The 12,079-nt window shown below is 48.5% G+C and overlaps 1 protein-coding gene across 3 annotated transcripts in view; it reads left to right on the plus strand.

The window, feature by feature from the left end:
* Positions 1 to 12,079, plus strand: part of dlg3 (discs, large homolog 3) — a 118,764-nt gene that overhangs the window by 80,171 nt on the left and 26,514 nt on the right. For all 3 annotated transcript variants that reach the window (XM_084448296.1, XM_084448298.1, XM_084448297.1), the window contains exon 11: positions 1,847 to 2,003. In XM_084448296.1, the coding sequence (XP_084304422.1) occupies positions 1,847 to 2,003 (157 nt within the window). The remainder of the gene's footprint in view (positions 1 to 1,846; positions 2,004 to 12,079) is intronic.

A 12,079-nucleotide genomic window follows, 5' to 3' on the forward strand; every position in this document is an offset into this window, starting at 1 on the left:
TTCTAGATGCTAGCTTGTACTGTTCTTGACAGTAAGTTCTAGATGCTAGCTATTGTTCTTGACAGTTCTAGATGTTAGCTATTGTTCTTGACAGTTCTAGATGTTAGCTATTGTTCTTGACAGTTCTAGATGCTAGCTATTGTTCTTGACAGTTCTAGATGCTAGCTATTGTTCCTGACTGTAAGTTCTAGATGTTAGCTATTGTTCCTGACTGTTCTAGATGCTAGCTATTGTTCCTGACTGTTCTAGATGCTAGCTATTGTTCTTCATAGTTCTAGATGTTAGCTATTGTTCTTGACAGTTCTAGATGCTAGCTATTGTTCCTGACTGTTCTAGATGCTAGCTATTGTTCTTGACAGTTCTAGATGTTAGCTATTGTTCCTGACTGTAAGTTCTAGATGCTAGCTATTGTTCCTGACTGTAAGTTCTAGATGCTATCTATTGTTCCTGACTGTAAGTTCTAGATGTTAGCTATTGTTCTTGACAGTTCTAGATGCTAGCTATTGTTCCTGACTGTTCTAGATGCTAGCTATTGTTCTTGACAGTTCTAGATGTTAGCTATTGTTCCTGACTGTAAGTTCTAGGTGCTAGCTATTGTTCCTGACTGTAAGTTCTAGATGCTATCTATTGTTCCTGACTGTAAGTTCTAGATGTTAGCTATTGTTCCTGACTGTAAGTTCTAGATGCTAGCTATTGTTCCTGACTGTAAGTTCTAGATGTTAGCTATTGTTCCTGACTGTAAGTTCTAGGTGCTAGCTATTGTTCTTGACAGTTCTAGATGCTAGCTATTGTTCTTGACAGTTCTAGATGTTAGCTATTGTTCTTGACAGTTCTAGATGTTAGCTATTGTTCTTGACAGTTCTAGATGCTAGCTACTGTTCCTGACTGTTGCTGAGAATAGATCATTATGAACGTGGTAGTGTTGAATCAGTGTTCTCTCCCCAGCTCAGCAGTGCCCAGTCTCCCACATGGTGTGTGCACGTGCGCACACACACACACACACACACACACACACACACACACACACACACACACACACACACACACACACACACACACACACACACACACACACACACACTGCTGCCCACAGCTACAATAAGCGTAGCTCTCTGCCTCCCACTGAGTGTGGAGGCTTTCTCACATCCCACCTGCTCATGAGAGCCCACGTCCTGCAGCCTCTGGCTGTCACACACACACACACACACACACACACACACACACACACACACACACACACACACACACACACACACACACAGAACACAGAATTTCCACCGAGCGGCCATGAACAATACCAATTGTACAGTACCTCGCAATAAGCTCAAACAGTGACTCTGGGGCTCGGTATATTGTCCCCAGTTCATGTTTGCAGTTGCCAAGGTTTGAGCTGGCCTGAGCCACGGTCAGATGATCCAGATTTGCAAAGCATGTTGTGTTGTACAGTACCTGACCACCATGGCTGGAATGTAGATCTGAGGTGGATTCCAGATTAACTCCTCCAACCATGTGACCGGTCTGCGGTCTCACAGCGTGACGCCACACATCCAGTATTTCTCGGTGAAAGAAAGCGGTTGAATGTACCAGAGTGGCTGATTTTCTTAAACGTTTTTCAGGCGGCACTTTTCACAAACTCCAGGTCCGTTCTCTGTACTGTTTGCCACGTTGGATATTGTTACAATAACATGTTAGAATTATAGTAACACTACAAGCACAGGCACACACACACAGAGACACACACACACACAAACACACACACACACACACACACACACAGACACGCCCCCAACAAACTGGCGTTTTAATCATGCCTCCTTTCCCCCCACTGGCCTGGCCCTCGCTCCAGCCTTCCCCACCATGGTGGACAACCACGTCAGCCACAGCTCGGCCATGGCCTACATGGGAGCCATGGAGCCCAAGCCCGTGTACCAGCCCCCCCAGGTCACAGCTTCCCGGTACTCCCCTGTCCCCCGACACATGCTGGGGGAGGAAGACTTCAGCAGGTCAGTGAGAAACACACCTCTGCTCTGCCTCCGAGTCCGCCCAAGCCTGCGGCGTGTTACGCTAGAAGACACGCGCACAGCGTGTGCTCTGACTCACACAGAACACACATTCTTGTGGATAATATTTGGTTTAATGTGAAATGTTGATTTTGTTAGGGTAGTTCTACAGGTAAATGACTCACAGTGTCAGTGTCACTCCTATCCATGATAAAGTAAGCAGAAAACAGAGTTAATCTTCTCTCTCTTTAATACAGGTATACTGGCGTATGGATAATATAGAATCCTAGGAAAGTCAGCCTGTAATTAGTTCTAGTTCTAGTAATGTTGTTGTGGTTGCTGGCGCTTGTTCTTTTACTCTAGCTGTATTTGGTTATAATTGAAGGATGATTAGTTTATATGATTTTTAGTTATTGTGGTTTGTTTATTGTTGGATGCTGCCTAGTCCTCTGATCCTCCTTCACCTGTCATCACATCAAGGTCCACAATGGAAATAAGTCTCAGACTTAATTGTGTTGTCCTTGGCAATGTCTTTTTTAGCTATGATGTAATCATTTGTGGTTTTAATGTTTCTCCCATTAGCGATTGCGTCCTGGTGACCTCTATGACATAATACATATTTAACATGCCATTTTCTGGTGTTGATGGCCTGTCTTTGTTTGGTGACATACAGTATGTATGTGGTTTCTGGTTTGATGTCCAATTTGGTGTGGTGGGCAACAAAACAGACCTAAGAAAGCACGTGTGTGTGTGTGTGTTTGCCTGTGTGTGTGTGTGTGTGTGTGTGTGTGCGCGCTTGTGTGTGTGTGCCTGTGTGTGTGTGTGCCTGTATTTATGTGTGTGTGTGTGTGTGTGTGTGTGTGTGTACACAGCATGGCTCTAGTGGACTATTATCTGTAGCTGGCCAGTGTGTGGTGATCAGATGCTTCCTAGAAGCCTCTGTCATCCATCATCCTTGTTCCTCACGACCCCGTGACCTCTCATCCCCAACACGCGCCCAACAACAGCATTCACAGAGGCCTTGAGGCATCGTACAACCTATAGCAACAGAGTGGAGGCGTGTGTTTGTTTGTGTGTCCTTGTGTGTGTGTGTCTGTGTGTGTGTGCATTTCTATGTGTATTTGTGTACGTATGTAGTCTTGTGTGTAACTGAGCGTCTGTGTGCTTTGTGTAACGTGTGCACCTGATGATGTGCGTGTCCATGTTCCAGTTGTGCCCCTGTTCGTGCACCTGTCCTTCACATGTGTGTTTGTGTGTTCTCTCTCCTCCCGTGTCCTGCACAAGCCCCCTTCACTGTGGATTTCTGTACCCCCCCACCCCCCACCAGCAGGGCTGAGCCTGTGTACAGTGTCATCCACAAACCCGAGGACAGCGGGGGGCCCCTGGGGGCCCTCTACGGCGGGGCCCCTCCCCAGGACGCGGGCTTCTGCCCTGCCCCTGCCGCCCTGTGCCAAGGCCCACTCCTCCCCTCCTTCTCCTCCTCCTCCTTCTCCTTCTCCTTCTCCGGCAGGTACTAACCCAGCGCATCGCTTAGCTGACCCTTCTATGTGCTGCCCGCGCACGGCCCCCCACCCCTCCCCTGCCCCGGGCCCCTCCCCCGCCTGGCTGATGGGGGTGGGGGAGGGGCACCTGCCACTTCCCTTGCTAGCAGTCCCATGCTCCACGCAGAACACTGCCGCCCTTTGACCCTAGGAGACGAGAGAGGGAGGGGGGGAGAGAGAGGGAGGTAGATGGTGGTGGAGGGAATTGAAGGAGAAGTTGGAGGGAGGGAGAGAGGGAGGGAGAGAGGAGGGGTGGAGCGCGGGACACTGTTCCTACCGACAGAGTTTTCTTCTGTGTCCGACAGCTGCTGGTCGGCCATCTGTCTGCACGGCCGTCTAAACCATGGATGTATTAATAGAACTGGACAGGGTCACTCCATTCACTGACTGCTCCAAAGAGTGAAGCCCTATTGAACCGCGCCATCTTTGAAAAAAACGCATCACTGATACCTTTGACATGCGCAGTCAAAGGTATCAATGACGTGTTCTTGTAGTTAACAAACAGATTGCGTTCATGTTCTCTCCCCGCTCTGTGTTAGCGATGAAAAGCGGCTTGCTCATTAATCTACTTTCGTCAAATATATCCGTTGGAAAACATATTTTTTTATCCTGGCATCTTAGTTTTAACAGTATAATTGTGACTGAACATGTTTTGTTTGCTAGTAGGTGGTATTCATTCTGTTCTCAACAACATGATGTGCAGCCAGGTGATATCTCCAGGGGACCTGGTCCCAGGCGAGTTGAACAGCTGTCCACCCAGAGACGGGATCTCTCGCTGCGGCATGAAGTTCGCGGCTAACCCGCCGAGCTCGAAACAGAATGAATACCACCTACTAGCAAACAAAACATGTTCAGTCACAATTATACTATTAGAACTAAGATGCCAGGATAAAATGTTTTCCAACGGATATATTTGACGAAAGTAGATTAATCAGCAAGCCGCTTTTCATGGCTAACTCAGAGCGGGGAGAGCCATTAACGCAATCTGTTCGTTGACTACAAGAACGCGTCATTGATACCTTTGACTGCGCATGTCAAAGGTATCAGTGACGCGTTTTTTTCAAAGATGGCGCGGTTCAATAGGGCTTCACTTTAGATTTGAATCCTGGGGGCGTGGTCTAAACACGTCTCCCGTCTCCATGTCCATGTCAGCCCCTTGCTTTATGTTCCTCTGTCACACATCCAGATACAGGGCGTTCAGCACATCCATGTGGAACGTTAACCTAGACACACCAGCCTGGCTGACAGACAGTCATGTGCTGTGACTACCAGTCTGAGACGGACTGACAAAAGACTACTACCGTTACCACAACAACAGCAACAATAACAACAACAACAGCAACAACTCTTGGGCAGAAAGGTGGAGGTGTTTCCCTGGTGATTTTTCAATGCTGTCCATCATTATATCCACATCGGTAAACCGTAATCTCCTCACACCACACCTCATCCTCACGCTGTACACTAGTCTGTCCTCGCCAGATACGCCCAAACTACATCTCATATTCTCAGGGAGGAAACAAGAGTCGTCATACGACATGATTTAAAACAATCCGTGTACATTTTTTTTGCCAACTCGATCTGCTGTGATGCAGAGTCACAGTGCAGTAGAAACTCCGAGATCTGAACCTCAGAGATCCGAAAAGTCTGAACCTCAGAGATCTGAACCTCAGAGATCCGAAAAGTCCGGTCTACCGGTCTAGTTTTACTGTAACGCGAGCTTTAAAGTGACCTTCATTTAGAAATCCCTTCAAAGAAAGCTACCGGACATGAGTTTTGTGAGGCTAAGGTTCTCAGTCACTGCTGTAGAGCGACGTACGTGTCCTACTGTATAATTAAACCGTAAAAATGTCCAAACTACAGCTATTCAGATACTGTATTTCATCAAGGAGCAATTAGCAGTGATTAGCAGCAGCAGCAGCTTACGTTTTCAGTGAGTGAAAAGGAAAGTGAGCATTGTGGGGACATCTGGGATTTGTCTCACTGTACTGTAGTAGCTGGTTATTTGATTGCAATTTTACAGAAATGTATTGATTTATTCTGAGAGTAAACGCAATAAATATTCTATTTTGTAAATTTGGTGTATTCCGATGTCCCTTTCAGAGTTAGGAACATTTCAGAGATCCCAACGACCCTCATTCCCGACGGGTTCGTATCTCTGAGGTTCTACCTCACACTCTATCATTAATAGAGATGGGCATTCGTTTGCCTGTGATGTAGGAATCTCAGTCGTCCGTAACGATAAGATATTATTCATGCTAATCCTCCAGTGCTGTAAACGTCTCATCACTCATCGTGCTGGTCGTTTATCATTGGGAAGCAGTGGAGGAGTGACAGTAGCCAGTTGTCCATGGTTACGACGGCGAACTGCCAGAGTAAGAGTTAAAAATAGAATCATACCTGCCCGTCACACACACACACACACGCACGCGCACAAGAAGCGCACGCACGCACGCACATACACACGCGCACACACACACACGGACACGCAGACGGAAAAACGCACCTAAACGCACACGCGCACGAATACACACACAACAGACGCGTGCGCGCGCGCGTCAACACCCTTCTCCACAGGAGAGAAGCTGCCGGGGCCTCGTCCAAGCTGTTCACCTCCATCTGCTAGGAGCCCAGTCCGGGGCCCGGGCTCACTGTCCCCCCCCCCCCCCCCTGCTCACTGCTGGGGACGCGGGGACAAAATGTCTGCCCGGGTAATGTTTGCCTTGTTAACGAGGGTGTCAGGGAATGCTCATTGGTCCTCCTCTCCCGTCTGCCGGGCCGTATGTTGGTTTTATGTGTTGTCGTGTCGTGTGTTTACGTGTGTCCACTCTCCGTCCGGCCATCTATCAAACTGTCATCTGTGGATGAATGATTTCACAGTCTGGCGGTGCGCCAGTGTGTTTGTTATGTGTGTTATTGTGTGTGTCTCGTTTGTCTACTCTATATGTGTATGGTGTGCATGGGTACTGTGTGCGTGTGCGTGTGCGTGTGCGTGTGTGTGTGTGTGTGTGTGCGTGTGTGTGTGTGTGTGTGTGTGCGTGCGTGCTGGAGATCTTTGTAAGGATAAGGTGAACAGTCAGTATTGGAGAAAGAGAGGGAGACAGCCATCTCTCACCCCTCCACACACACACACACACACACACACACACACACGCGCGCGCACACACATACTCTCCGTGTACTGTACACACACTCCTTTTGCAGTGCAGGAGCGTTGTTCCTGCTGCTGTCCTCATGATAATATAAACACTGTGACCATACATGTTTTGGGGAGTGAGAGGCGCGTCAGCCAATGGGAAGAGGCTGCATTACTGCAGCTGTCATGAGTCATCTGCACTCTGGGAAAACCAGGCCATGCACTCAGCTTCAACACACACACACACACACACACACACACACACTCACACACTCAGCCCACGTTGCAATCATACATACAGAACACAAACACACACTCATACAAAGCAATGCACGCAACACACACACACACACACACAGAAATGCATCCGCACACACTCAGCCCACGTTGCAATCATACATACTGTACAGAACACAAACACACACTCATACACAGCAATGCAGACAACACGCACACACGCACACACACACACACACAGAAATGCATCTGCACACTCTGCAGTAAACATGACATGCAGTAGCTACAGTACACAAATACAGTCATACAACTGAAGTGCCTGCATAGCCACCTAGACAATACATGAGTCAACGCTCACGGACACCCGCCTGCACCCATGCACCTGTCTGCACCCATGCACCCGCCTGCACCCATGCACCCGCCTGCACCCATGCACCTGTCTGCACCCATGCACCTGTCTGCACCCATGCACCTGTCTGCACCCGTGCACCTGTCTGCACCCGTGCACCTGTCTGCACCCGTCTGGAGTGGCACGTCCGCTTCCAGACCAAACTGCAACGTCATGGGTGACATCACGGCTTTGATCCCAGTCAAAGTAGCTCATAGTCGAGTCCCATCAGCCTGACTGTTAGATATTCAAGGTTTCCCTCCCTCCTAGAGGATTACCTCAGGGAGGGGTTGTGTGTGTGTGTGTGTGTGTGTGTGTGTGTGTGTGTGTGTGTGTGTGTGTGTGTGTGCGTGCGTGTGTGTGTGTGGGGCGGGGGGGGGGGGATTCTAGACTAGGATTCATTGGCTGGCTCAGTGTTAGAGGATGAGTCAGAGCTGGTATCAACCCTCTGCCCATCTGCCCCTCCCCCTCAGTGATGTCACATCACACACCAACACTACCACCTCTATCAACACTACCACCTCAACACTACCACCTCTCTATCAACACTACCACCTCAACACTACCACCTCTCTATCAACACTATCACCTCTCTATCAACACAACCACCTCAACACTACCACCTCTCTATCAACACTACCACCTCAACACTACCACCTCTATCAACACTACCACCTCAACACTACCACCTCTCTACCAACACAACCACCTCAACACTACCACCTCTCTATCAACACTATCACCTCTCTATCAACACAACCACCTCAACACTACCACCTCTCTATCAACACTACCACCTCAACACTACCACCTCTCTATCAACACTACCACCTCTCTATCAACACTACCACCTCTCTATCAACACTACCACCTCTCTATCAACACTACCACCTCAACACTACCACCTCTCTATCAACACTACCACCTCAACACTACCACCTCTCTACCAACACTACCACCTCTCTATCAACACTACCACCTCTCTACCAACACTACCACCTCAACACTACCACCTCTCTACCAACACTACCACCTCTCTATCAACACTACCACCTCAACACTACCACCTCTCTATCAACACTACCACCTCTCTATCAACACTACCACCTCTCTACCAACACTACCACCTCAACACTACCACCTCTCTACCAACACTACCACCTCTCTATCAACACTACCACCTCAACACTACCACCTCTCTATCAACACTACCACCTCTCTACCAACACTACCACCTCTCTATCAACACTACCACCTCAACACTACCACCTCTCTATCAACACTACCACCTCAACACTACCACCTCAACACTACCACCTCTCTACCAACACTACCACCTCAACACTACCACCTCTCTATCAACACTATCACCTCAACACTACCACCTCTCTATCAACACTACCACCTCAACACTACCACCTCAACACTACCACCTCTCTACCAACACTACCACCTCAACACTACCACCTCTCTATCAACACTACCACCTCAACACTACCACCTCTCTATCAACACTACCACCTCAACACTACCACCTCTCTATCAACACTACCACCTCAACACTACCACCTCTCTATCAACACTACCACCTCAACACTACCACCTCTCTATCAACACTACCACCTCAACACTACCACCTCTCTATCAACACTACCACCTCAACACTACCACCTCTCTATCAACACTACCACCTCTCTATCAACACTACCACCTCAACACTACCACCTCTCTATCAACACTACCACCTCAATACTACCACCTCTCTATCGACGCTACCACCTCAACACTACCACCTCTCTATCAACACTACCACCTCACTACTACCACCTCAACACTACCACCTCAACACTACCACCTCTATCAACACTACCACCTCAACACTACCACCTCTCTACCAGCACTACCACCTCAACACTACCACCTCTCTATCAACACTACCACCTCTCTACCAACACTACCACCTCAACACTACCACCTCTCTATCAACACTACCACCTCAACACTACCACCTCTCTATCAACACTACCACCTCAATACTACCACCTCTCTATCGACACTACCACCTCAACACTACCACCTCTCTATCAACACTACCACCTCTCTACCAACACTACCACCTCAATACTACCACCTCAACACTACCACCTCTCTACCAACACTACCACCTCAACACTACCACCTCTCTATCAACACTACCACCTCAACACTACCACCTCTCTATCAACACTACCACCTCAACACTACCACCTCTATCAACACTACCACCTCTCTATCAACACTACCACCTCTCTATCAACACTACCACCTCTCTATCAACACTACCACCTCTCTATCAACACTACCACCTCAACACTACCACCTCTCTATCAACACTACCACCTCAACACTACCACCTCTCTATCAACACTACCACCTCTCTATCAACACTACCACCTCAACACTACCACCTCTCTATCAACACTACCACCTCAACACTACCACCTCTCTATCAACACTATCACCTCTCTATCAACACTACCACCTCTCTATCAACACTACCACCTCAACACTACCACCTCTCTATCAACACTACCACCTCAACACTACCACCTCAACACTACCACCTCTCTATCAACACTACCACCTCTATCAACACTACCACCTCTCTATCAACACTACCACCTCAACACTACCACCTCTCTATCAACACTACCACCTCAACACTACCACCTCAACACTACCACCTCAACACTACCACCTCTCTATCAACACTACCATCTCTCTATCAACACTACCACCTCAACACTACCACCTCAACACTACCACCTCTCTACCAGCACTATCACCTCAACACTACCACCTCTCTATCAACACTACCACCTCAACACTATCACCTCAACACTACCTCCTCTCTATCAACACTACCACCTCTCTATCAACACTACCACCTCTCTATCAACACTACCACCTCTCTATCAACACTACCACCTCTCTATCGACACTACCACCTCAACACTACAACCTCAACACTACCACCTCTCTACCAACACTACCACCTCAACACTACCACCTCTCTATCAACACTACCACCTCAACACTCCAAGCTCAACACAACCACCTCTCCACCAACACTACCACCTCTCCTCTCTCTCTCTCTCTCTCTCTCTCTCTCTTTCTCTCTCTCTGGAGATGTAGTCTGGAGATCCACACTGGAACCACACTGACCGCACTTTCCACTTTGAATGTTTTTAGCCCTTATTTATCATGTCTCATCAGGAGATAAATCCCCCTGTGTGTGTGTGTGTGTGTGTGTGTGTGTGTGTGTGTGTGTGTGTGTGTGTGTGTGTTTGTTTGCATGTGTTTTTTATCCTTTATTTAACCAGGAGGGTCCCATTGAGATGCAAGATCTATTTTTCAAGGGAGACCTGACCAAGACAACAGCAGCAATAAAAATGTGTGTGCCTGTGTGTATACTGTACCTGTGTGTGTGTGTGTGTGGGTGTGTGTATGTGTGCGCGCGCGCGCCAGTGGCCAGTCAATACCTTTTGAACTGTGCATTTGAGCTACACAAGGCAGTGAGGAAGGCTATTGGACAGCAGTGTTTACTCAGAGAAGTGCTTTCTGTAAACACAGCAGGAATCTACAGAGCAGTGCAGTAGGTGAGCTAATCAGTAACTTTCTGTGTTCTCTCTGTGTTAGTCCCAAGCAGCAACCTTTGACTAGTCAACACAGATACGATCACAGTGGGGGGTTACACGTCAGTACCAGGGCCAATCAGAAGGGTTTACACGTCAGTCCAGGACCAATCAGAAGGCGTTACACGTCAGTACCAGGGCCAATCAGAAGGCGTTACACGTCAGTACCAGGGCCAATCAGAAGGGTTAACTCGTCAGTACCAGGGCCAATCAGAAGGCGTTACACATCAGTACCAGGGCCAATCAGAAGGGTTCACACGTCAGTACCAGGGCCAATCAGAAGGGTTTACACGTCAGTACCAGGGCCAATCAGAGGGGTTTACTCGTCAGTACCAGGGCCAATCAGAAGGGTTTACACGTCAGTACCAGGGCCAATCAGAGGGGTTTACTCGTCAGTACCAGGGCCAATCAGAGGGGTTTACTCGTCAGCACCACGGCCAATCAGAGGGGTTTACTCGTCAGCACCACGGCCAATCAGAGGGGTTTACTCGTCAGTACCAGGGCCAATCAGAGGGGTTTACTCGTCAGCACCACGGCCAATCAGAGGGGTTTACTCGTCAGTACCAGGGCCAATCAGAGGGGTTTACTCGTCAGTACCAGGGAAAACAGTATAAAAAGTGCTGAGTGAGACTGAGCAGAGATGAGAAGAAAGGTAATAATCACAGCAGGTTCAGCTGAACGCCCAAGTCTGAACTGTTAATCATTCATTTGCGCTTGGTCTATTCTTAGCCGCACAGTGAGCCTAAATATCTCGAACCATCTGACAGCTTAGCCCCCCCCCCCCCCCCCCCCCACCACCCCCACCCCGAAGATGAAAATTAGAATAAAATAGCAGGTCTAGGAGGAGAGAGGTGGTTGCAAAAAATCCACTGGATAATGTTATCAAGGACAGCAGAGGAGTGGAAATATCTGTATATTCCAGCTTGTGATCCTGCCAGACAGAGAGAGAGAGAGAGGGGGGGGGGGGGTAGAAGAAGACTGTTTTCCAGCCAGAGTTTGTCACACTGTCTGCAGTGTCCACCATTAAACTACCAGCCAGAGACAATTACTGGTCTGTGGAGCGACAGACAGACAGGCAGACACACAGACAGGCAGACGCACAGACA

This window comes from Borostomias antarcticus (genome assembly GCF_949987555.1).
Source record: "Borostomias antarcticus genome assembly, chromosome: 14".
Classification (NCBI taxonomy): Eukaryota; Metazoa; Chordata; class Actinopteri; order Stomiiformes; family Stomiidae; genus Borostomias; species Borostomias antarcticus.